General features: G+C 42.9%; 2 protein-coding genes across 3 annotated transcripts; both read left to right on the forward strand.

Moving 5' to 3' along the window:
* Positions 1 to 383: 383 nt before the first annotated feature.
* HTATSF1 (HIV-1 Tat specific factor 1) lies at positions 384 to 14,261 on the forward strand. The gene is made up of 9 exons (XM_034064012.1): positions 384 to 673; positions 4,430 to 4,634; positions 4,950 to 4,997; positions 5,843 to 5,997; positions 6,838 to 7,001; positions 7,909 to 8,008; positions 8,549 to 8,638; positions 9,144 to 9,281; positions 9,657 to 14,261. Exons 1-9 carry the CDS (start codon positions 500 to 502, stop codon positions 9,939 to 9,941), a joined length of 1,359 nt encoding a protein of 452 aa, XP_033919903.1. The 5' UTR covers positions 384 to 499; the 3' UTR covers positions 9,942 to 14,261.
* A 1,990-nt stretch (positions 14,262 to 16,251) lies between these two features.
* On the forward strand, positions 16,252 to 24,380 carry VGLL1 (vestigial like family member 1). 2 transcript variants are annotated; one of them, XM_034064347.1, is made up of 6 exons: positions 16,252 to 16,436; positions 18,642 to 18,698; positions 19,817 to 20,046; positions 20,608 to 21,030; positions 23,305 to 23,364; positions 24,039 to 24,380. In XM_034064347.1, the coding sequence occupies exons 3-6, from the start codon at positions 19,836 to 19,838 to the stop codon at positions 24,077 to 24,079; spliced, it is 735 nt and encodes a 244-aa protein (XP_033920238.1). In that variant the 5' UTR covers positions 16,252 to 16,436; positions 18,642 to 18,698; positions 19,817 to 19,835; the 3' UTR covers positions 24,080 to 24,380. The 2 variants fall into 2 exon arrangements, with proteins under 2 accessions (XP_033920238.1, XP_012984317.2); XM_013128863.3 differs by having other exon boundaries at positions 16,253 to 16,436; positions 20,611 to 21,030.
* Positions 24,381 to 25,621: the final 1,241 nt, after the last annotated feature.

The following is a 25,621-nucleotide window of genomic DNA, read 5'->3' on the forward strand; positions in this document are numbered from 1 at the left end:
CGGGAATAGGCTTTAAGCTCAGTACTTCCGGACCAGCCGCCCTTGTACCTTGGCCGTGCCTGTGGTGCAACACAGCCTAAGGGGTAGGGGCAGGGGGGCTGTGAGCCCCGAACCGCGCTGCGCCCTATGCCCGTGCCCGCCGTCCGCCATCTCTGCGAGCCCCAACCCGCCCAGAGGCGGGAAAGCAACCTCCCTCCCTCAGCCCGGCAACAACCTGTCTCCCACCCTCCCTCCTTCCCATTGGCTACTCCGCTCCGCACGTGATCACCCAGCCCGCAGCTCAGTGGCTGAGGCGTGGATGGGGGCGGGAGCAAAGGGAAAGCCCCCGCCGGTGATTGGGGGCTGGGGGGGGGTCGCTTCCGCTGCTGCGTGCTGCGGGGCTCCGGTGCGGTCACCGGCCGCGGGGACCCGCCGCTCCCCGGCCCCGCCGCTCCCAGCGGCGGTGCGGTGTGGGTTCCTCGGCCCGGTGCGGGTGTATCCCCCGCCTAAACGGGTCAGGATGAGCGGTGAGGACGGGAACGAGGAGTTCTACCGGCAGCTGCAGCTCCAGCAGCAGTACGACGCCAAGCCCGAGCCCGGCGGCGAAAGCGAGTCCGACCCCTTCACCTACGTCGATCCGGCCGACGGAGCTGCCTACGAGTGGGACCGGGAGAAGAAGGCCTGGTTCCCCAAGGTGGGTGCGGGCGGGCCTGCTGTGAGGCGCGGCCTCCTCGCTGGGCCGCGGGGCCTCCGCGCCCTCCCGCACGCCGGCCTCTCCCCGTGGCGTGCCCAGGATTCCCCGCGGAGGGGTGGGAGTGAGGCACGGTTGGTGCGGGGCCTCCACCACGGAGCTGTCTCGCTTGTCTGGCTCAGCTAAACGTGTCTGTTGCTAAATGTGTAGTGCTGAAAGGCTGGTTTTTATAGGCAAAACCCACGGCAGCGCTGCCTCCTTCTGTAATCTTACCGGCTGCTTGCTTCTCTCGTGTTGTGAGGAGCTGTAGGTTGGCTTTTCTCCTTTGCTGTGGATCTGCGGAACTTATTTTGGCCTGGCATGAACTCACAGTGAGATCTACGGGTCTCCGTTTCTGCCTTGGACATGTTTGGGTTTCTTTATCGCAGGAGCTGTGGTGATCATAGACTCACAGAGTAGTTTGTGTTGGAAAGGACCTTAAGATCATCTAGTTCCAACCTCTGAGCTTTGTCCTTCTGTGGGCATGAACTAGCGGGTTCTGGATGATGTTCCTCTTTTATTATTACCTGAAAATAATGCGTGTGTAAAGATGTCTCCTTCCCTCTCCTCAGAGCTTGATAACTAAATTGTTCGGAATGGTTAATGTTCAAAGGGACCTTAAAGATCTAGTTCCAAATTTAGCTTAAAGGCCTACCACAGAATGGAAACATCTTAAAGTTTTTCATCTTGTTTTTGTTATCAAATACTTTGAGTATAATAAGTGAACTTACTGTAACAGCCTGGTTCCTCAAGGTGTGAGGGAACATAGATATAATGTGTTGAGCCAAGGTGCTGATCTATGAGTGACATGGTAGAGTTGTTACTAATACCAATGAACAAGGGCAGTTACTTAATTTACAAATAATAAGACATTTTATAGCATATACTTGATTAAGGTAATGCACCAGTTCTTATTTGTGCCTCTGAATTCATTGCAGTTCAGGCAGTGAGGATGAAGCCTTTAGTACCAGGTTTACACGTGTTTAAACCTAATAAGGTGTCCATGTAGCAGGAAAAACATTGAAAATCCTGACTCACCAAGTGGAGCAGTGGGGAACCGAGTATCCCTGGCTCCTTCTGGAGGACTATATCTAGTGAGCACAGTAACTTCCTGTAGTGTTGGAATGGTTTGGGTTGGAAGGGGACTTAAAGAACATCTAGTTCCAACTTCCCTGTTCCTTCCCCTCTTTTTCACCTCTTTTTTTATCTCTTCATTTCGGGCCTTTCCTACCTCAAATTTCTCTCTTGGAGAGGAGATAACATTAAGGGTTGCACAGGTTAAATAGGAATAGCAAAGTTCATTGGTAGATGTGATGTATAGTAGAAGTTGAAGAATGATTGTGAAATGCTATGTGTCAGATCTAACACCAGAGCTAGGTGTAATATCTCAGGTTACTTCTTTTTTGCTGATGATTATACAACAGAATGTTGTATCAAAATAGACTTAAGAGATTGTAGGAGCTAAAAGCTGAAGTCCTGGCTCTGCTTCATGAGCAGTAACAAAATCCCTTGCCTCTGTTCTCTAACAAAAGATTATAATAGTCTGACTGGTCTAAATAAGCGTCATCTCCAGACTGCTTTGGGAATAGAGCTGAACTTCTGCTAAAGCTGATTTCAAAGCAGTGCAAGAAGTTAATGCTATTAACTGTCAACATTCCTCAGCAAAGATTGGAGACAGTCAAATATTCACTAAAAGTGATGGCAATGTCATGTATTATTGATGAGTTTTCTTTCAATGGTGCTATATTGATGGATACCAACTTCTTCTAATCCTTCACAGATACAGCACAAAATCACATGTTGAATTCATCTGGCTTCCTTCAGCACTTGCTACGACAAAACACACTGGATGTCATGTGGAAGCGCAGGGTATCTGTTCTTCATTTGGTTAATCTATTCCTTTCCATTTCAGTGTGACCAGTAGTAAATTACATGCCAGCATGGCCCTCAGTATTGTATTTCTTTTCCTATAAGCTTAATTACCCCAAACTGTACAGGAGATAGAACTGACCTTCTCTCTGATGTTCACCATCAGAAGTAGATAGAAGCCTCAAGTAAGAAGTTCTGTGGGTGCTTGTTTTCCATGTGACATAAGTCACAATAAAAGCCTTTCTTCTTGCATAAATTCCTTTATGCCTGCAAAAAACCCACATTTTAAATTGAAGTAGTTAGTATATATGGTAAGATGGTAGCATATGATGGGGGAAAAAAGCCTCTTTTACTGAGTGGCAAAATTTGTCAGTCTGTAGCGGATAATTTGCTGGGAATAAATGTGGCTTTACATGAGATTGTGGTTCCCCTTGAAGGTGGGAAACTATACTGTTGCAGGAAGGTGCTTAGTTGTTGCAGGTTTAATCACTAATTCATCAGTAGGTTCTCTGATGAACATAAATAATATTGTTCACCAGAAATTTTAAAAGCTTCTTAAATCTCTTGATTTCATCAACTGGGAAGCTAAGGCTTTTTGCTAAGATTGCTGGTGTCAAGTATAATGAACCTGGTTAGAGCACAAGAGCCTTCTTTTCTTCACTAAAGGTGTTAGCATTCTTTTTTTCTTGACATTATGTCATGTTTCTAAGAGGAGCCACATGCATTCCCGATCAAGGTGTGTTGCAAATCTTGTTTCCTGTAGGCATTATTGCACAGTAAACTTATAAGTTACAAGGGGGTATGTGGCATCTTGTGTTATTCATGGCAGGCCTGTTACTATCAACTCTGGTTTTGATTTGTCAAAATAAAAGCTTGGAGTTGAAACATCAAGCATCAAATCATTATGGCAGATATGAGCTTGCGTCATTATTGTTGGCACCTACTTTTGTCTGCCAGTACTTACAATACCTACATGTGTGCCACTCTTAAAATAGCTCAGTGACAGCGAGTTTTGTTCCCTGTTGATACAGATGAAGCAAGTGCTGCACAGGTCAGAATCAGGTACCATTTTCAAAGGTTAAGACTCAGCTTTGGGAGTAAATCATTTCAGTGTGGGTAATTTCAGGAAATACTTCACAGCGCCGTGATGTAGCAAAAGCAGCTATGATGTATTATCTCTTTCCATGTTACTGCTACTGGTTAGTATTAAAATCTGCCTGGCTGGAAATACTGGGTATAATTTATGGGGTGGTTTTGGTTTTGGTCTCTACAAGACAGACATTTGCTAATATTGTGTTATATCCAAATATAGTCTCTAGAAAGGAGCAAGAGAATTATTTATTAGTAGGATACAAGAGTGTACACCCTTACAAACAGTGTTCAGACATGTCTGGAAGGGCAATATTTATTGCCTATCAACACAAACATATGTCATCTCTAAGAATGTTTCTATGCAAAGGCAGATGTCTACAAATGTCAGTCATTCATCATGTGTGGAGAAGTTGTTGGCTCACTGTCAGTGTCACTTTATCTCCTCCACATGATCTGGAGTGCTTGGTTTCTGTCCCTCAGGTAAATTCATTTCAACCAAGCAGAAAACCTGCTTGAAAACAGGCAGAACTTGTGAAATGTTTGCTTAAAAACTTCATGTGCTCTATGGAATTAGTGTGTCAGTGTAGTTCAGGTAATGCTGAGCTGGTTCGTGTGGCTTTACAAAGGTGATTTCAAGTGCTGTCACTCTCTGTGCTGATAGATTAAAACCTGACCCTCCTCTGCCTACCATTAAACCACTTAAAACCTGAATTTGTAGTTCTGCAAAAATTTGGATTCACTTCCTTAATTTGTTTTCAGATAACAGAAGATTTCCTAGCAACGTATCATGCCAACTACGGCTTCAATGCAGAGGACACAGACAGCTCATCTGCTTCTGGCACAGCAACTGAAAGTAAGCAACCAGTAAGCTCTAAGACATCAGGAACTCAACCATCAGCAAATGAGAAAGGACCACAGCAAACAGATCCAAAGCAAAAAGCAGAAAAACGGAAGCTTGAGCCAGGTAAGTGACAAAGGGTTTCCCTCTGTGTAGGCTGCAAGCTGTATAGTCCTGACTGGAAACTGGCAACTGTTTGGTGTTAACCATGTCCAGCAAAGATATGGGTTGTTCTGAAAGTTTCCAGAATGGCTTTAAAATTGTATAGTACTTTGTAGGTATCCTCCTGAGACTGTACACATGATGGAATAAATGGCAATGTAAAGCATGTTCAGAGCTTTTTCCATGAGCAGCAAAAAAAAAACAGATGGAATGGGAATATTAGTATGTGCTCCCATGTTTAATATATTGGCATAACTGAATTAAACTCTTTGGTTTTAGGATGGTTTCATGTTGAAGAAGATAGAAACACGAATGTTTATGTGACTGGTAAGTGAGAGCGTTCCTTTATATGCTTTGAGCTAAAGCTGGTATAAGGCTTGTATATATCTCACTGACTCCTAATACTATCTGGTCAATCTGCCACTTGTGAGCTAATTAACCTTATGTTTCTGAATGTGTAATGTCTTTGTGACCTTTAAATTGCAGATGGGAAAGTTAATACAAGGGACATACTCTATGCTTTTATCTTTTAAATGTGATGTTCTGTGAGCTATTATTATTCTGAGAGATATTATGTCAGCTAAGACATTAATTTCTTTAAAGTAAGCTACCACCAAGAAAAAATTCCTGTGAGCACGTAAGGAATAGGATAATGAGAACAAGTTTATAATAAGATAGTGCACTGATTATATGCATCACTGAATATTTTAATATCTAAAGGGTATACAAGAGAGCTGGAGAGGGGTTTTTGGCAAGAGTCTGCAGGGACAGGCCAAGGGGAATGGCTTTAAGCTGCCAGAACAGGGGAGACTGAGATGAGCTCTTAGGCAGAAGCTCTTCCCTGTGAGGGTGCTGAGGTGCTGGCACAGGGTGCCCAGAGAAGCTGTGGCTGCCCCATCCCTGGCAGTGTTCAAGGCCAGGTTGGACACAGGGGCTTGGAGCAAGCTGCTCCAGTGGAAGGTGTCCCTGCCTGTGGCAGCTTTATGGGTATGAAGTAATGTTTAAAAGGTAATACCAAAAATACTTGTCCCAAGGGCAGTGGTTTCTTATGGTGTATGTAAAACTTTGTCCTTGAGATCTTTCCTTTAAAGAAATACTGGGGGGGGATTTCTTCTGATGTTTTACAAAGTAATAGAACCTACTGAAACCTTCTGTTTGAATTGATTTTGCAGGTTTACCTCCAGACATCACGAAAGATGAATTTATACAAGTCATGTCAAAATGTGGTATCATTATGCGAGATCCTCAGACAGAAGAACACAAAATCAAACTGTACAAAGATAAGGAAGGAAATCTTAAAGGAGATGGTCTGTGTTGCTATCTAAAGGTCAGTGGTGCACTGTCATGTGGTTTTCCTTCCCACTGAAGATGCTTATACCACTGTTTTAGAATTATACTCTTAAGATTCTTTATCAGAAGTACATCTTAAAATTTAGGGGTCTGTTTTACAGGTTTATTCCAGAAATGCCACTTACCTGCTTGTGCTCTTCATTCGGTTCCTCTTAATCCATCCCCACCCTACCCCTGGAAATGTCTCTGCATGTTCCTGTCTTGTCTGCGTACTGTAGTCTTATATTTACAGCTGAGTAAATATTGGTTGAGAAGTGGTTAGGTTCAGAATTGTTACTGCATTCTGCATTAACCTGTAATAGTTCAGGCTGCAGGACTACTTCCTTTGTATGTTTTACTGGTGAATAATTTGGGAAGTCATTGCTTGCAAGTGCAATGTGCTTTAATGCTGCAGAAAGCACCAGGCAGTGTTAAAGCAGCTGCATTGTAATCTATGCTATTTCTGTACTTTTAGTAGGTGGGGCTGTTCAGTGCACAGGTATAAACAGTCTCTATTCTAAAGGACTTCATCAGCTTGCTTGACCATTGCAGATTATTTTTTATGACATATTTAATTGAAATGTATGCAGTTGCTTTTGGGAGCATTAATCTGCTTGTCCTGAAGCCAGGACAGTGCTATAATAGTGGTGAAGAAATACGGGGTTTTGATAAGCATAGCCAGCTAGCTGTATGGCAAGAGACTTGGAAGAGATGTGGCATTATGGTTTACAGTGAAAGGAAATTGATCCTTAGCACAATAAACTGGATTAAATGTTGTTGGAATAGTTTGGCTGTGCCATGTGCTCTAAAGCTTGTGCTCTGTTTTATCTTCAAATAGAGAGAATCAGTTCAACTTGCTTTGAGACTTCTGGATGAGGCAGAAATTAGAGGCTATAAATTGCATGTGGAAGTTGCAAAGTTTCAACTGAAGGGGGAGTATGATGCAAGCAAAAAGAAGAAGAAATGTAAAGACTACAAGAAGAAGTTGTCTCAACAGCAGAAGTTTGTATCCCTTATTTCAGTAAAATATTGCGTGAATTCTAGGGCTGTTATTAAAGAGCTGCTTTCTTTGGAATGCAGTGCTGAGAGTTATGCAGAAAGTGAAGTCTCACCTGACAACAAAATAGCTTAAAAGATACCCATTTGAAGGGGAGGAACTCCTAAATTAGATGTTGACATAATGATTGACACATTAACATCATATATAGGGAACCAAGGTCCTTGCAGATCTGGAAGAAAGCGTTACAACTCCAGGGACGTAAAAGTTGTTGGTTTTTTAGCTCAGTGTGTGAGAGTGTGCAAATCCTGACATGGTATTTATGCTTTTGTGAGATAAAAACACTGTCTGTGCACATATTGTTTCTACCATGCTTTACTACTTGCAAAGGGCAAGAGATGCCGGCTTGCATAGGGTCAAATACTAAAATATATATTTATGTATATTTAGGTTACATATAAAGCAGAAGCTCTTCCCTGTGAGGGTGCTGAGGCGCTGGCACAGGGTGCCCAGAGAAGCTGTGGCTGCCCCATCCCTGGCAGTGTTCAAGGCCAGGTTGGACACAGGGGCTTGGAGCAAGCTGCTCCAGTGGAAGGTGTCCCTGCCTGTGGCAGGGGCTGGAGCTGGAGGAGCTTTGAGGTCCCTTCCAACACAAACCAGGCTGGGATTCTATGAATAATTTATGTATGTTTCCTCTGTGAACATATAAGTACCTTAAAACCTCAAGTGCTTTGTAGAAGGGGTAAAAACGGATGCTTATGCTTTCTTTAGAAGAATGCCTTAACTCTCTGTGTCAAAATACATGTTTCAGTTGCTGTATTTCGAGAAATTAATGATTTTTTTTCAACAAATACTTGTAGAAACTGAAGAGAGCCGCAACAATATCTTCTTACTGTTGCTTCATTTCATTAGACAGCTGGATTGGAGGCCAGAGAAGAAAGAGGGTGCAACTCGGATGCGACATGAACGCATCGTTATTATCAGGAATATGTTCCACCCAAAGGACTTTGAGGTAGGAAGGTGCAGTTTGCTACAGTACGTTGTGCTGTTATAGTTAATGTATATTCTGTATACACATTATATATATCTGTATATAATATATATATTGTATATTGAATTTTCTGCTATAAGAAATACAGCAGATCACATCTAAGCAGCGGAGAGCAAACTTAAACTTAGTTTGGGCAGGGTTTTTCGTGTGCCAAGCATCTGCTTAACATTCGTTCACCTGTTTCCAAAAAGCAAGCAAAAAGAAGTTGGTATGACTGTGTTTTGGCTTTTTTCACTGTGTGTGTAGTGACAATACTCTTTAGGATGGAAAGAGGAGTAACCAGTATGTTAGAATGCAGAAACTGGCACAAAATAACCTTATTAACAAGTAGCATTTATTAAATTCACATAAGGGCTGGCTGTCAGCTCCCAAGTGGCTTTGAAAAAGCAGCATAACAAGACTTCCTTTATGAACTTTTAATAGATGGGAGATGTCTTCCATTGGTGATTGAGCAAAAAGAAAGTGCTTCTGTTGGATTCAAGCTGTGTGATTGCATTGCAGGAGGATCCCTTAGTGCTAAATGAGATCAGAGAAGATCTTCGGACAGAGTGTGAAAAGTTTGGTCAAGTAAAGAAGGTTCTCATTTTTGATGTAGGTATTTTTGTACATGTTATGTTGGCATGTCTAAATGTGCAAAACATTAAGAATCTTTAAATATGAGTTTTAATTCATTAACCATTCATTAATTTAATTAAATTAACAATTTAATGGCTTCACGTCTTTATTTCATGGCAACTTGACCTAATCTTTCAGTATTTTAAATTAGCTGGTTTGGAAATGAATTTCTATTTCACCCAATGTGAAGGCAAACTTTAACTCTTCCCAATAACTTGTATACATGTCTCAGGACTGAACGTTTATAAACCCATTTATTTGTAGCTAAAGTAGCTGAAACATTTGGTTGTTTTCTGTGTTCAAAAAGTCTGTTCTGCCCACAAATAGAACAAGATGCGTAAACTTGCAAATTGGATCTTCCAAACAAGATCCTGTATGATTAGGATGGAGCTGTATCCAAGTTGATTTTGTTACACAGGGTAAAAGATGTTGGAAAAATTCAGTACTTAACCTGTTAAACCAAAGTTGTCTCTACTTACAGCGACACCCTGATGGCGTGGCCTCTGTGTCCTTCAAAGAACCTACAGAAGCTGATCTGTGCAAGCTGACGCTAAATGGGAGGTGGTTTGGTGGCCGTCAGCTCAGTGCTGAAACATGGGATGGTGTAACGGATTATCAGGTAGCCTTTCATGGTCCTATTTTATCCAATACTTCTTCCAAACTGCAAACCTGTTCTAATTGGAGAAGTGCTCGGTGTTCTCAGCTCCATACTCTTCCCCTTCTCTGGCTTGCTTCTCCTTTACTGCTAGTGTGTCTCCAAAAATTCATCCTTATTCAGTTTAGCAAAGATGTAAAGGACCTGTTTGATGCTAAAAATGGTGTGTTGGAGATGTCTGCTTAGAAGATCAGCCAGTGGATGTATAGATGATTAGTTCACAGTTGGCAGGGCTTGAGATACCACTGCAGTATAAATGTGTGTATAACTTTATCTGTGTAAATATTCATTGTTACAGGTATGACTTAGTAATGATATTTATAAATCTATCTTTAATAGGTGGAGGAGACTGCAAGAGAAAGGGAAGAAAGGCTCAAGGTGTGGGGATCATTCCTAGAGGATCCTGACGCAAAGGAGCAGCAAACAGCATCTGAATCGGATTCTGCAACGAGTAGTGTTAAACTGCCTGAAGGCAGGCAACCTTCAAGTGTTAATGACACATCTAAGGATGATGTAAATACTGAAGCCCAGAAGAGGGAGAATAATGGTGAGGGCATTAATGAAGATGGAGCTCCATCTACAGACAGCAGCCTTGCAGGGAGTGATGATGAAGCAGATACATAACATCTTCAATGCTTTCTGAAAGCATGGGTTTTAGGGTGGTGTTTGAGTTTATCCCTTTCTTCAGGGTGACTGCAGACAATATTCATATGAATTACATGCATATTAGAATGTCATCAACTGTGTGCTTTGAAGTTTTCATTAAAAGCAGTATTCAGGTTCTAAAAGTTTGTATTAATTGGCTGTTCAGGTAAAGTAACTCAAGTTGCCAAGAATGCAGTAAAACTCATCAGGCTTCTTTTGTTCTAACTATGCTTGTCAGTGTTTCATGATGTAAGTGTAGAATATGTTCCAACCCTTAAGTTTATGTAACTGTATGTAACTGAAGTAATGCAAAGCTATTACAAGATTTGTGGATTATACTGCTAATTTTCCTGTACCCCTTGGAACTCAGTATCTTACCCTTAACTTCTTTTCCAGAGTACTCTGGATCGTTTGATGGAACAGATGCTGTGATGTAGTACAAGGTGAATGCATTGGATATGCCTTAAGTAGCAAATGATAAGAGTAGTACCAAGTAACAAAGGAAGTGGAAAACAGTGTTGCCATAGCCAACATAAGGCAAACTGAGTGAAGATAGGTTATTAAATCACAGCATTCAGGAAATCATGTTTTATTTCCCCTGGTTTGATTTTCAGTTGATGCTTAAATCTTCTGTTGAGGCTGGAATTAGTCAAGGAGACTAGAAATGCATGAGCACACACATTCTAGGCCATAATGAAATCAGACTGATCTTAAACTTTCATGGTCTGTATGCAGTAGGTATGCGAAATAGGCTTTTGATTGATGTCTTGACTTCGTTTAGTTTTTGCTTTAACATTAGGGTAAAAGCTTTCATTGAACGTTAGAATGGCGAGTGTGAGTTCTCTCTGACATTTTGCTTTAGCTTTTCAGAGTGGGAATGGTCTCCCATATTTCATAAAACTTAAAGGCTTTTGGCAACTTGAACTACAGTTTGTTGTGCAAAAGTTAGAATACTTGAAAATATGCTTTCAAATGCTATCATTTTCTATGGAAAAAGCAAACGTTAGCCCTCTTATAAATATTCCCAAAAGCAGGACTTAGGAAACATTCTAATTTTAGATATCTTAGTAAGAATAACTTGGGGGAGTCATTCTGGGCATAGTCATTCTTAATTTAAAATCCCATTACTTTGATACCTAAGGGTAGAAGAAGATGGATTTAGGCACCAAACAATTAAAACATTGGTGCTAAATTCCTAGCATGTTCTTTATGTGGATGGTGACAAGTGTGCATTTTTAAGGAGGGCATTTTAAGGGTTTTTTAATTCTCATTTGATTAATAAGAATGAAAGAATGAATATGAATATGCAAGACCCCATAGATGTTGATTCTTGTCTTTCCACCCTCAAGTACTCAGAATACTCTGAAAATTGGTGTGTTCAAACTTTGTGCTCAGAGATCCCCATCTGTATTCTTTCCCAGAAGTCTATATGATATTTGAAGTTTGTTTTGTTCTCTTGGTTTTGGGGTTTGGTTTTGGTTTTCTCTTGTTCTTGTTTTAATATGTAATCGAAACGTATGGGTAGCTATGGCAACCAGAGCATCTAAGTTAACCCTTGCCGCTGAGGTTATGAATTACATCTTTTTATGGTGAAATACCTGGTCTTACAACAGAAATGATACTTGAATTCAGGATTTAAAAGCCTGGGGGCTCATTGTAAGCTGGTATGATGAATTTCCAACGTTGGCTTGCATTATACAGAAGAGCTGTAACTGTTGCCAGCTAAGAAAGTCCATTCTCTCACCTTTACAAGTGTGAATTACAGCAAAGCAGGTATTTTGAACAATTCAAGGCATCTGAAGCACTGCCTGGTTTGTATTGCACCCAGTGGCATATTCACATTACATCTCTGGGTTGTGTTGCTTCTGCCTCAGTTATTTTTATTGCTAATAAGCCCCACAGACCTTTGGGGGCTGGAAGTTTCTGCATATGAAGAATGTGATGTAGTGTGGTGGGTATTGCTTTCAGTGCTCCTTTTTTGCCTTCCAGCTTCTAGACTCCAGGCTTTAGATCTGTTACTCTTGTGTTTTGTTAAGGGTTTTTTTGAGAGCCCAGTCATATAACACCCTACACAGTTAAATCACGTGTTTTACAGTGGAATTGCAACAGATATAGAGAAACTTACTGACAAATGTATAAAGTTGTACAGTCCTATGAAGCCTTATTGTGGTATCAGATAGGAAAATAAGGTTAGTGTTAGTGTTTGGAACAAGACTGGATAATAAAGAACCATTCTGTGTGCAGTAACCTTCCTCTCTCCAATTGATGTACAAATATGATCAGCTTCCTTCAAAAGTCCAACGTGGTGGTAGTGTTTTCACCTTGTCCTCTAGACCCCCTAAAGCAGAGCACCCACACAGACCGAGACCAAATGCTTTCCTATTACCTAGGATAGGTAAGAGAATAAAAGCTCTTTCCATGCATATACATTGTTCTGAAGCGTGGCATTACACTCAAACAGGTATTATCCTTTTGTCTACCTCTGTTATTCCCCAGTAAAATGTAAAAATCTATTTTTCTAAACTATTCATTGAGTTCTTGAGGCATTTATAAGTCTATGGAGAGGTTAATGCAGCTGGGACTTTCTTTTCAGCACATTCATTGAGACCAAATTCTTTTTGATGTTGCCCTGTTTTTTAAATGATGCCAAGTTTTATAAATCTGAACCTGAATTAAACATTTTCACTAAATACTCTAATTTTAAAGTATGATTATGGGAACCTTGTATTATAGAACAGTGATGGTTAATACAAAACTGTAACAAACCTGAAGCTGAACATAGTTGCTTTTTAAACTTAAGTTCTTCTGACTGAGCAGCAGCAGAAATGAATGGGGAAAAAGTGAAAATCCCAATACAATTTTCCCTATATTTATTCCCTAATTAAAAGTGCTTTCTAATGACTTGCCTTGCTCATAAAAAGGGACAAAATCAATCTTTTTGCTGAGTTTCTCCTTTTCCTTAGGCTCCATTCCAGTGTTCCAGTGTACTGTGTGTGCCTTCATCCCAAGGATGATGTTGAGATGTTCATTTTAAGGCAAGCTCCTTCCCTCTATGTCCTGATGACAGTAACTAGCAGCACCTTGGCCCAACTGGTGTTGCTCAGTTTTGAACTACAGGTATAGCTGTTTTTACTAATTCACACAGTGTAACAAAATGGGATGTGAAGCCACCTCAATATAACAGCAGGGAAAGAGTATTAGCTGATGCTTCAGCATAATTCACCATAGATAATCACTTCCTTCACCATGCCATACAAAATCAGTTGCTTAGCTTCAACATACAGTAGTAGTTTGCTTTCCAGTGCTGTTTAGTGGTTTGCTGGTGAGGGAACTGCACAGTTACAAGTATGAGAGGAGCATTGAGAAGAGCATGGCCAAGGTAGACATCTGCAAGCGAGAGGGCACATAAGTTGTAGCGGGTTCTTGAATGTTCCTATCCAGCTGTAAAGAGAGAATTAGTTTCATTTTGCATCAAAATGTTTTATCTGTTTTCTCCTGCTGACTTTTGGAATTGCTTCTTTGTTTTTTAATTGAATTTCACTCCCTCATACAAATTACACTTTGTATAAGGATTGCAATTCACTTAAAATCCTTAGGATGATAAATGCAGTGCATTTTAGCTACGACATATCCTCAACATTATTCAGTTAAGGCTTACCTCTATTTACAATCCAAATCCTTAGCTTGAGTCACTTGAGGAAACTTAAAGGTATTGGATGCTTCATAGAAACCCATACTTGCTTTAAATTTTCCAGCAAAATGGATGTTCAAGCCCTGAATTCTTGACCTGTGTAGCCTAAGTGAATTCTAAATAAACCCCACCATATCTAGAGATGTCATTTGGATTTTAAAGTCTTTTTCTTTCTGAACGTGAGGAAACATACTGCAATATGAGACGTGAATTCTGGACGTTGTGGACTCGTGTTGATTTGACTTGTATGTATTTTAATGCTCATTATACAAGGCTTGAAGTCTTCCTGTCAGGAGACTCTGGAAGTTCTGTATTTATAGGATTGCAAACTCTTTTGCAGCAAATTGGGTTGGTTTTTTGCTCATTCTGTAATATGAAAGCCTATTGTTAGATTAAACTTGACAAGAACTTGACTTGGAATTTTTCTGACAGGGTTTTTTCTTTCCATAAATGGCTCATTTTCATTTATCCTTTAGAAAACCAGCATTTAATCGTCCTTGAGTAATATTGACCTGTGAGAGCATCTGAGAATCCCTGCATTCATCTTCAATTTTGTTTCTTAAAGGGGTTGTGTTTTATACTACCTTTTTAATAAACAAACTGGTGAACAAAACAAGTCTTTTCTGATGAGTCTGGAGATCATGTATTTGCCTTTTCTCCCTCTGTCAAAGGTACCATTGCATTTGGTGCACAGCAACTTCAGTTTATTAAAGTCTTGTGTGTTAACACGCCAGAGCTTCTGTGTTGAACAGCACATGTGTTGCTGGAACTGTAAGTGGTTACAATAGTGGTATCTGAAGGGACCTACAAGGATGGTGGAGAGGGACTCTTCATCAGTGACTACAGTAATAGCACAAGGGGTGATGGGTTCAAACTGAAACAGGAAGTTCAGGTAAGATATAAGAAATTCTTTAATGTGAGGATGCTGAGGTGCTTTACCAAAGCAGTGGTAAGTGCTCCATCCCTGGCAGTGTTCAAGGCCAGGTCGGATGGGGCTTGGGTGACATGGTCTGGTGTGAGGCATCCCTGCCCATGGCAGGGGGGTTGGAACTGGATGATCTTAAGGTCCTTTCCAACCCAAACCACTCTGGGATTCTGTGATGGGACATGGTATTTGTTCCCTCTGTAAGTCTTTTTTTCTTCAGTCTGGATTGGTGTGTGGATGGACTCTGAATGAAGATAAAAGGAGCAGAAGGAACATCTGCAGACACTGTAGTTACAGGTGATATTGTGGAATTTGGGTGGGTTTTTGTTACGAACAAGCCGAATTTCCATTTTGGTTCTCAAGAACATGGATTTTAATGTATTTCCCCCATTCAAGGCTGGACACAGAGTGCTTAAAAAGCTCTGGAAATCAGTTTGTTTAGTTCCTGTATTACAAAGGAACAGGGCTGATAATCCTGGTTTTGCCCAGTAGTTCTTCAAGGTGTTCACCTACAAGCCATCCAACACATTGGTGCCTTAACTTGTGTGAAACACATTCATTCAAGGAGTGAATGAAGATGATGTCGAGGGCACTGTCTCACAGTGGAAATGTGCTTATGCAGACAGTGTGCCAATGAAAGCACCATCCCGGGATATCTTCCTTTATGATCCTGGCCAAGTTGTTCTGGGAGATGGCAGAGGGTGGATTTGTGTGTGTTTAGGCAGAGCGAATAGGGTTGTGCTCTCCTTTCTGGGTGAGTAAACAAACTGAAGCTACTGCATGAAAGACATAAATGTATAAATGTCTTCACTAGTTTGGTGACTCATAATCCCTTGTTTATTTTTTTCATCTGAGACTGGCAAATTTGACCTTGATTCAGCATTTCCAAGACCTAAGTGGTCTGACAAAAAGCCTGGAGAGGGGCTTGGGACAAGGGCCTGTAGGGACAGGACAAGGGGAATGGCTTTAAGCTGCCAGAAGAAGGGAGACTGAGCTGAGCTCTTAGGCAGAAGCTCTTCCCTGTGAGGGTGCTGAGGCGCTGGCACAGGGTGCCCAGAGAAGCTGTGGCTGCCCCATCCCTGGCAGTGTTCAAGGCCAGGTTGGACACAGGGGCTTGGAGCAGCTGCTGCAGTGGAAGGTGTCCCTGCCTGTGGCAGGGGTTGGAGCTGGAGGAGCTTTAAGGTCTCTTCTAACACAAACCATTCCATGATTTTATGAACGGTTGCAATCGGGTTACTTTGCTGAACTGACTGCAGAAAATCCCCAAACTCTTTCTTGCTACAGCCCTTGCAGAACAGGAAGGATGCTTTTATTTTCTGAAGATTCCTTAAGTCATTTAAGCAGATCCAGCAAAGAAAAGAATGAGGATTGGTTATCCAGGGATGGAGACAAGGTGATCTTTTCCTTCTTGCGGACACTTGTAGTTAATATACTATAACCTGACACAGGCAAGTCCTTTATGATCCTGGCCAAGTTTGGTTCTCTGCCATAACTTATCATCTTAGTGTAAACTCCTCTGAAGTCCAGACACTGTCTTTATTGTGTACACATTGTCATAAAAAACAACCCCTGCTTACAGTTCTGTTTTCCTCATTCCTGAAACCTCCTAACCCGGTTGACTCGTCGGAGTGCATTTCATGCATTCTTAGCAGATGGGCTGAAGGAAACGCCTAGTTCGCTCGCAGCTAGAGGCTAGAAAGCATGTAAGGAGTTCATGAACGTTGCTTGTCTCCTCTTGCAGTCACTGCAGAGTGCACTTAGCCTGCCGGGGAAGGATCCCAGACTGCTGGGCACAGCATGAGCATCCCACATCTGGAAAACTCCACTGGTGTGACACTGCTGCCAACAGTGAGTTAAGGTAGGAGAATTCTATGGTAATTTCGGCTTGTGTTCACTGACTTTCTTAAGTGATACTGGAGGATAGCGAATGTCTGTTTGTTAAATGATTGCTCAATACTTGGAAAGTAGAAAATCTCTGTGTTTTATTTATGCCCATCCCTGGCAGTGTTCAAGGCCAGGTTGGACACAGGGGCTTGGAGCAGCTGCTCCAGTGGAAGGTGTCCCTGCCCGTGGCAGGGAGTTGGAACTGGATTAGCTTTAAGGTATTTTCAACCCAAACCAGTCTGGGATTCTGTAATTCAATCTTAAAGTTCTTTTGGGCTCCATGAAATAAGGAGCTGAGTTCCCTGTCTGATGCTACCGTGAAAGGAAGTTACTATTGCTAGCAAGGATGAGGAACTCACAATTCACACATACTGAACAGCTGCTACACAGCAATAAACATCACTACAGCAGCTTACAGTTAATGCCACAGGCAAGTTAAGCATGTTAATAAAGTGGTACAAAGACCAAATAGCTGCCTTGCACTGAGTGAGGAACAGCGAAAATAGACCTCTGGGCCACAGCTAATGCTTCCTAAAGTTTATATTGCTGTGGAGCAGCACAGGAATTGCTGGTTTGCTCTTTGCTGTTGAGATGGCCTCATGTACTGTTTCTTAGGCTGTATGGTCACTGATGACTTTGTCAAGCTTTTACTGCTTGGGTTAGAATTTACAATGGCAAGTCCTGGCCTCCAGCTGAGCAACCAGAGAGTTTCTTAACCTAAGCAGTGGCTTGCTTTCTAAAACAAGGCTGGAAAAGAGTGTCTCTTCCTATGCTTGACATTCTTCCAGTTGTGTTTGGCTGGGCTGTGCTAGTTCCTGCTCCCGTCATGGGCCTTGGGATGGTGCCTGAATGAGGAAGGGTTTCTGGTTGAAGTTTTCTCTGAGTGGTAAAGCTTTATGAGTTTTAAAGCTCTGGAAGATTGTCTTCTGAATCAGACACCCGTTAGAGCATTCCTTTGCATTTCTAAGTGGTGACAAACCTGTGTGCATCCCATCCCCACCACTGTGTCTAAGTGAACCGGAGGCTGGAGCTGAAAAATGATGCAAGAAGGGTAAAGCAATAGGAATCCTAAAATGAGGACTGAGGAACTATTGAGTTCCTCAGAAATTGGTGGTTAATAACAGGGTATTGGTGCTAGTTAAGGAAGGGTCCGTGAAGTGGGAAGAGGTAACAAGCAAAACTAGACCTAGAAACAAGTGATAAACATGAACAAGAGGTTTGTAGATGAAGGCTTAAGCAAAAAAAGGGGCATAGGTTATGCTGGATAATCTCAATCCTCGTATTTCTTAATGTGTAAGTACTTGGCTTTGCAGCCTGAACAATCTTTTCGTGCATAAGAAATACTAAGAGACCATTGGAGGCAGCCTTTGCAATACTTCAGAGTACCCTCTGAGGCAGGGATGAGCACAAGTTTATTAGGAAGCTTGGGATCTGGGGAACGGGGGGGGTATGATTAGAAAAGAAATCAGATAAAGGTATGGGAATAAGTTAAGCAATGCTGCATATTGCAGGGTCACTTGGATGGAAACACAACACTAACGACTCATCAGTTTTTATATGACACAACTGGCTATTGACCAGAGGTTTCCCAGTTCTCTGAAGCATAACAGCCCCCTTGCTACCAAGGTAAAGCAGTTATGCTGTGTGGTGTGGTGTGATGAGCTGACAGCGAGACTGGAAAATGGCATAGAAACAGCAGGCACTCCTCCTGCATATACAGCCTGAGCACTGCTACGTATGATCTTGATTAGAGCAGAATGCCTGAGCTCTGGCTGTAGAACTCACTCCCCCACGGGCAGAAACCGCATAGATGCGTATAAACTGTGCTTGTCCAGGGCAGGCAGTGATGTTCCTTATCCTGCTCTCACCCTATCTGGCAGCAGAGATTTCATAAGGAGGACAAAAAGGAGTCTTAGGCTGGCTTCCTGAAAACTATTTTAGAGTCATTCTTGCCTTAAATCCATAAGCCCTGGTTGAGCTACAGGGTCTGTTTTAGCAGTCTTGGTGTGTGATTTAGCAGTCTTGCTACCAAAGTTTTAAGCAACTGATAGACCCTCCATGTTCCTCAGTAAGTTGTTTCAAATACACAAGAGGTTTTGTTTGGTTTGTTTGGGTATTTTTTTACTTGAATTTGCTATAATTTGAATTTCCAATCATTATTTCTGCCTTCTTCTAATAGGTGAAGCAACTACTGTCAGACATCTCGCTGGGGAAGTCTGCGCTCCCAGTGCTCAAGGTACTTTGAACTTCACCCTGTCTAAATAAAATACTCATTAGAGATTACTGTTTGGAGCTCTAATGAGTATTTAATGTTTCAGTTCACTCTGTCAGTATGGTTTTTGAACAACACTGAGACCAGAATTGGACAAAGCAATCCTCCCAGAGAGGCATCCCAGAGGAAGGAATTCTCCTGGAGAGGGACTCTTCATCAGGGATTGTAGCGATAGGACAATGGGTGATGGGTTCAAACTGAAACAGGGGAAGTTCAGGTTAGATCTAAGGCAGAAGCTCTTCCCTGTGAGGGTGCTGAGGCGCTGGCACAGGGTGCCCAGAGAAGCTGTAGCTGCCCCATCCCTGGCAGTGTTCAAGGCCAGGTTGGACACAGGGGCTTGGAGCAGCTGCTGCAGTGGAAGGTGTCCCTGCCTGTGGCAGGGGTTGGAGCTGGATGATCCTAAAGTCCTTTCCAACCCAAACCATTCTATAGGTTCACCCTGAACATCCAGGACCAATGTAACCTCTGAATTATTTGTCTAAGTGCTTTAGTTCTTTCAGCACAGTTCCATCCTCAGGGCGTTATTTGCACAGTGCTACGTCCTAAACGCAGGGCTATAAAGGCAGGGTGAGAAATGACAGCATTTCATTCCTCTATAAAGCCAATGCTATGGCACTGACAGATAACTCAGACAAGGGTGGGGTCCATCAGGCTCTTTGCATCTCTGAGCCATTCACCGCTTTCAAGGCGCAGTACCCTTTACGAAGGTTGCATATTGTACAGTTATATCAGCCTTGGGGCTCTCCACCAAAAGATCCTGTATTGAACAAGTTAAAGACTCACTGGACTCATTTTGGTTGGGAAAAATGCAATTCCACCACAATTCTGTGACATTTAGTACACATTTATTGAAAGGTTTCTCCTTTCATTTTATACTGCAAGTATTCCACATGAGAAGTGTATGATAAGGAGATCAGTGAAGAAAAGGTGTGTGGAATAAGCAGAAACCCAGATAAAGAATCTCATCTTCCTAGTAACAGTTGGTCTGGCCCTACCAGTTTCAAGAGGAAGATGGGCTCACCGCTGACTGTGCACTTTAAGCTGAGCAGGATGTCTTTGACTGCTCTGGTTTTCTTTGGCAGGGGCTGGTGGTTATTGAAAATGGAAGAAACAAGGAAGCTCTCTCCAAAGCCGTGTAAAAGCAAAGAACCTGTGAAAACAGAATGGGGCTCTCAAAGCGTTGTATTTACCTATTTCCAAGGGGATATTAACAGTGTGGTGGATGAACACTTTTCCAGAGCTCTAAGCAATGCCAAGAACCCCCAAGACCTGAGCACAAAGCACAAGGATGAGACTGTTGTCCTCAGGAACGGTGAGCTGCTTTCTATGCCTGAGCATGGCATTAGGCAGGGGGGACTGGCTTTCACTGAGACTTTAGGATGTAGTGTGCTTATGTTTGGGACTATGTGCAAACAGAAAGCAAGAAAAGCTTGCAGAGCCCTGGATCATAAAGCTGGGACTTTCTGAGTAAATCCCTGTGCATTCTGGGATGCTTCCCAGGCTATCCGTGGGCCTGTTGGCAGGACTGGGTCCTCATTTGCCAGCCAAGTGTCTCCATCACTGTCAGATGCACTGAGTGCATTATGACTTTATTTGTTGTCATAATCTATTTAATCTTGCAATAGTTAAAAAGTTGCCTCTGCCCGTGGCTTGTAAGAAAACACATGTGATAGTTACTTGAAAGTACTGGTGGTGGTTTACTCTGTTTTTAGCATGAGTTTGTGGTGGATTTTGAAGACAAGCAGCACTATGGAGAATATATATATGTGTGAAATGAATATGCAGTTTGGTACTATTCCCTTAGCCATTGGAATTTGCCTTGGGAGAAAAGTAAGAATTGTTAAGACTTCAGATGCTTTCTTTCTCTTTTAAGTAGATAGCGTGTCGCCCCATCAGTGGAATTTCTCTTCACATTGCTCCAAAGCATATCCATCATCTCCTGCACCAAGCGTGTCAAATTCAGGCCTGAATTTTGCTGCTGCTGGTCTGGCAGGCCAGTACCAGCCACCAGCTCTGCGGAGTCATCCAACCCAACCTGCAGACTTATGGCCTTTCCCTTCGACTGGGACTCCCAGTCTCCCCAGTTCAGTATATCATCATCATGCCTTGCCTGACCTGCACGTGGGAGATGAACCCGTCTGTGACAGGAAATACGGTTCTCTTCTTGGTCTTCTGCAGCAGGAAAAGTGCCTAACATCCATGCAGGAATGTTCCATGAAGCAACACTCAAGTTCTGCTTGTATGACTGGACCTGCTAGGTTACAAAATATAAGCCAAAGTTCAGCTCCTGGGGGAGGTAAGGAACTACTATCACTGTGTTCTTTGATGGCATCTTATGGAGGGAGACAAAATAATACAGGCTGTTGTTCCTCAGGTTCTCAAACTGGAGTCACCTTCAGCCCAGCTCCTAGCAATGTTTTGCAATAGATAGGCCAGGATGTGTCCTGTGGTACTTGGAATGGATGAGCTCTGTAGTGTGGCTTCATCAGAAACTACACATTGCCCACTTGCACAATATTCTCCCTCCTGGCTTACATTAGGGAGCTATTTTAAGTGAATATAAACATTATTCACAGTGCTATGAGGATCAGGGAGGGGGTGGCCAGGTAAGAGCCCACAGCAGCCTACTTTACTGTGTAGCTGGGAGGATTTTGGATGCTGGAGAGGGACTCTCCATCAGGGACTGCAGTGACAGGACAAGGGGTGATGGGTTTGCACTGAAACAGGGGAAGTTTAGGTTAGATCTAAGGCAGAAGCTCTTCCCTGGGAGGGTGCTGAGGCGCTGGCACAGGGTGCCCAGAGGAGCTGTGGCTGCCCCATCCCTGGCAGTGTTCAAGGCCAGGTTGGACACAGGGGCTTGGAGCAGCTGCTGCAGTGGAAGGTGTCCCTGCCTGTGGCAGGGGTTGGAGCTGGAGGAGCTTTAAGGCACCTTCCAACCCAAACCAGGCTGGGATTCTATGACTCGGGTAAAGGGGCTTCCTGTTTGGCCTTGCCATATTTCCCAGCTACTTGCTGCCTGCCATGAAGCACTGCTGCCATGCTGGCAAAGGCACTGCTTGCCCACTGCTATAGATCTCCCAGAGCTAACACAATGCACACAGAAGTGATGATTGTTCCTTGTTTATTACCAACAATGATCAGGAATTGCAATCCTGGGTACTACCAGCACCCAGAAGAAATATAGCTAGTGCCTGTAGTCCATTCCCTGGGATCTTACATCCCTACAGGCTGCTCTGATGGATAAATTGCTCTGTTGTGAGTAATTTCTGCCTTTGAGAAGCCCTTTGGGATCAAGCTTCCTGGAGCCCTGTTAGGGTAGGCCTGCATTGCTGTTCCTGGGCGTTACCCACATACATAGCTTGGCACTGGCTTCCAAGAAAAGGGTTGTGAAATTGTTTAGGGAGTTTGCTGGAAAAACACAGCGTGTCCTACCTGGTGCTTCTACACGGAGAGGAGCAAGCATGTGAGGAAACAATCCCAAGTCTTAGTGTCTGAACAACAAGCAGCTGTGAAATACCTGCTGGTTGCCCTGTTTCTAACCTGCATCAGCAGGAATTTGGCACAACATGGGCTAAAAGCTGTTGTTTCTATCTGTAGTCAGGCTTACCCACAGGTTCTCTTCTGCGGCTACACCAAAGCTCTGGTGTTACAAGGACCCCAGCTATAGGTGTTTTGCTCACCCATCCATCTGGAGTGTCTGATGTCTGTCTGGAATACACATTTGCTGCTCATGGTACATAGGTTTAGCTGAGGCTGGATGTATGTGTTGCATAGGCACTCACCCTAGGCTTTTTGCAGCTGGTAAATGACAATCAAGTTACTTGAAAGAGACTGTTTGGATGTTTAGGGTTTAATTTAAGAACAGGGTTAGGTGCTCTCTTTCCCCCCAGGGGGCAATGTGAGCCTATTAAGGCTTTGGAGCCCAAGGAACAAACTCTCCAAAGAAGGACATGTTTCGTGAAGCCAGTGTTGGGATCAAAAAGAGAAGCAGTGCTAACAGGGGACTCTATGCGTGGAAAAGGGAATTAAACAGCTCGATGTCCCTCAGCCATAATAGAATCATGGAATGGTTTGGGTTGGATAGCACCTTAAGATCACCCAGTTCCACCCCTCTACCATGGGCAGGGATGCCTCACACTCATCAGTTAAAGCCTTTTCCTTCAGGATGCTTCCAGGGCCTTTCTGACCAGTGAAGGAGGCTCACAGGACTCCACGTGTAGCAGCACACGTGTGCTTATCCAGCATCCCCAAAGGAACAGATAGGAAACAGCTGGCCCGTGTTCACAGGGAGGCTTTGGCAAGCCCCTGGGATCTGTGCATTTGCCAGGCTGTGGGAGTCCCTGTTTCTTGGCTCTCTCTGTTCAATACACTTCTTGTGCTGTGTCATGTATAAGAACAGCTGATATTTATACTTATGGGAGTGTAGATTGCTGTGCCAGCCAGCACAGAGTTCCCCAGCACCTGTGCTATAGGCTGGGCTGCAAAAGCACAAGGTTGCGTTAGGAACTGCTCTCTGCTGCTAGCTCTGTGTGGAATCTCTGCTCATCTCCAGTGTTTTCTGTCTTTTAAGAGAGGAAAGCAAGCTCTTACCAAGGTTCAGAGAATCCTGGTGGAAGCCACGCCACCGCAGGTGAGTACTGGAGCCAGCAGCACTGGAACAAATCGATGCTCAACTATGAAGGATACCTTACTTACGCATGCAGAATTAAAGATGCTTCCTTGCTTGCTTCCAGGATCTATTTCCAAACCCTGTTTTCCCCTACAAAGACAAACCACCTCCTATAACTATGTTACCAGTGAAAAGGGGAAGCATTCTGTTAAATAAGATACATGATTTCTAACCCCACCAAGTTCTTGTGGTTGTACCATCAATATTCCCCTTCACAATGCCTGTTTGACACTGGCTGTCCCAGTTTCAGATCCCAGAAAGACAGGACACCCCTTGCAGTGTATCTCAAGCACCCAGTTTCAGGCTGAGGTCCCTGTTGGACCTGTGTGCTCACATTACTGCAGCTGTCACCAGCAAACCCACCACACTGCTGGGAGAGTTGGTCACTTCCAAAGTGTTCAGACTTCTGTGTACTTCTCTGTTCAGACCGTGTGTCCTGGTTAAACTGAACACTGTTATACTGTGGTGTCAGTTCTTTGCTGTGCAATATTCAGAGAGTACTTTGGAGGACTCATTCTGGTTGTTCTCCTAAGGGTCACTTTGCATCAGACCCAAAGGTGTGATTTTGTTTGCCCCACATCTGCAGAGATTGCATGGCCTGTGTTTGACCGCCCTGATCCTGCTGTGTCTTTCAGGCATTCAGATCCATGACAGAAGAAGAGATTTGTACTTTTAGCCACTGGATGGTTCTCCTTGATTCTGAACAAGGAAGTTCTTGCTGTGAACTCTTACTATTTGCAACTGTGAATCAAGAAGTGAACTGCAGCTATTCCGTGCTCTCTCTGTTGGAAGGATACACGTGCTATTTACTATTTGGGGAGTGAAGAATCATCCTTTTCTATACAGTAAACAATTTCTAAGAGCTGTGGGATTAAACCTGACTCTTTGTCATGAAGAAATACTGTCTACTGAAGGCTTTTCATGTAGCCCTCTTGAAAAGACTCTTAGCACTTTTTAATCCATGTACTCATTTACCATCTCTTATCATTTACCATTGATAAGAATCACAATTCTTATCAATGCAGTTGCTGACTGGTAAGTGCAGGGATGCAGTCTGAATTTGCATATGCAGATGAACATGACATATATATATATATGAATATGCAGATGAATTTGGCATGAATTCAGTGCTGCAGGTTCTCAGCTTGATTTGATACATCCATATTGTTTAAAATAGTCTTAGGCCGGGGCAAGAGACTTCAAGACAGCCATGGGTCATGCTTATGGTTTGGAAGTACACTGATTTGTAACCATACTTGCAATTCACAGGGGTGTTCTTCAGAAACGATATAATGTGCATATGCCCAAAGGCTCTGTTTTGCTTTCTTATAATGAATCCTCTAGAAAACAGTGAATTAACACTAAATCTGGGAGGAAATCTGGATCCTCATTAGGTGCAATTAAAATACCCTTGAGCAAAAGCTGGAGGGGGGAATGTCCTATTTTCCCAACCTCTCTGCAGGCATAAAAGCTTTTGACCAAGCAAAAATCAATTCCTTCATAGTAGCTGCATCCCACAGACCTCAGAGGGGCTGAATGTGGGTTCCATGCAGTGGCATCCATGAAGCGTGCATTGATCCTTCATGGTCAGATCACCTCTTTGCTTCATCACTTGCCCTTAGCTGCTCCATCTGCTGAAGGTGCTGTGTGTAAAACTTCCTGTGACTGGTGTTCAGGTCTGTGTATGTTCAGGTTTCAGGTATGCACTGAAGAGAGACTGCTCAGCCTTTGTTATAAATCCTAAGGCTAAGGATTTGGGTTTCAGTTTTCCTTCTCCATTAACTAGACATTAATAGACGCATGATAGGACATGCTAGACATAGACATTAAAAGAGCATGATAAACTTATCCTGCCAGCTCTATGCAGTTGCTTAAGGAAATTCAACCTTTGAGATCTTAGGCCTGTGATTTGGGATGACAAATCTAGCTGGTATAGAAGTGTTTGTGGCTCAGTTTACACCAAATACATGCTGCCACTGCTCTGCATCAGTTATAGCACCTTGCGTAAGTTTATCAGTCACTGGAGCTCAGTAACTTCCAGTGTTATTGGTACTGATTTAAAAGAAAGGAATGCTTAAATCCCAGTTTGTGTCTTATAATGGATACATGAGCCAGAGCCACCTGAGGCCATGTGCAAGGGGGACTATTTTAACCAAAACCAAGAAAGAGTAAACTGCCATCATATCTCCCTATGGGTGAGCACCACCAAATTACTTGG

The sequence above is a fragment of the Melopsittacus undulatus genome, chromosome 6 (genome assembly GCF_012275295.1).
Source record: "Melopsittacus undulatus isolate bMelUnd1 chromosome 6, bMelUnd1.mat.Z, whole genome shotgun sequence".
NCBI classification, from domain to species: domain Eukaryota; kingdom Metazoa; phylum Chordata; class Aves; order Psittaciformes; family Psittaculidae; genus Melopsittacus; species Melopsittacus undulatus.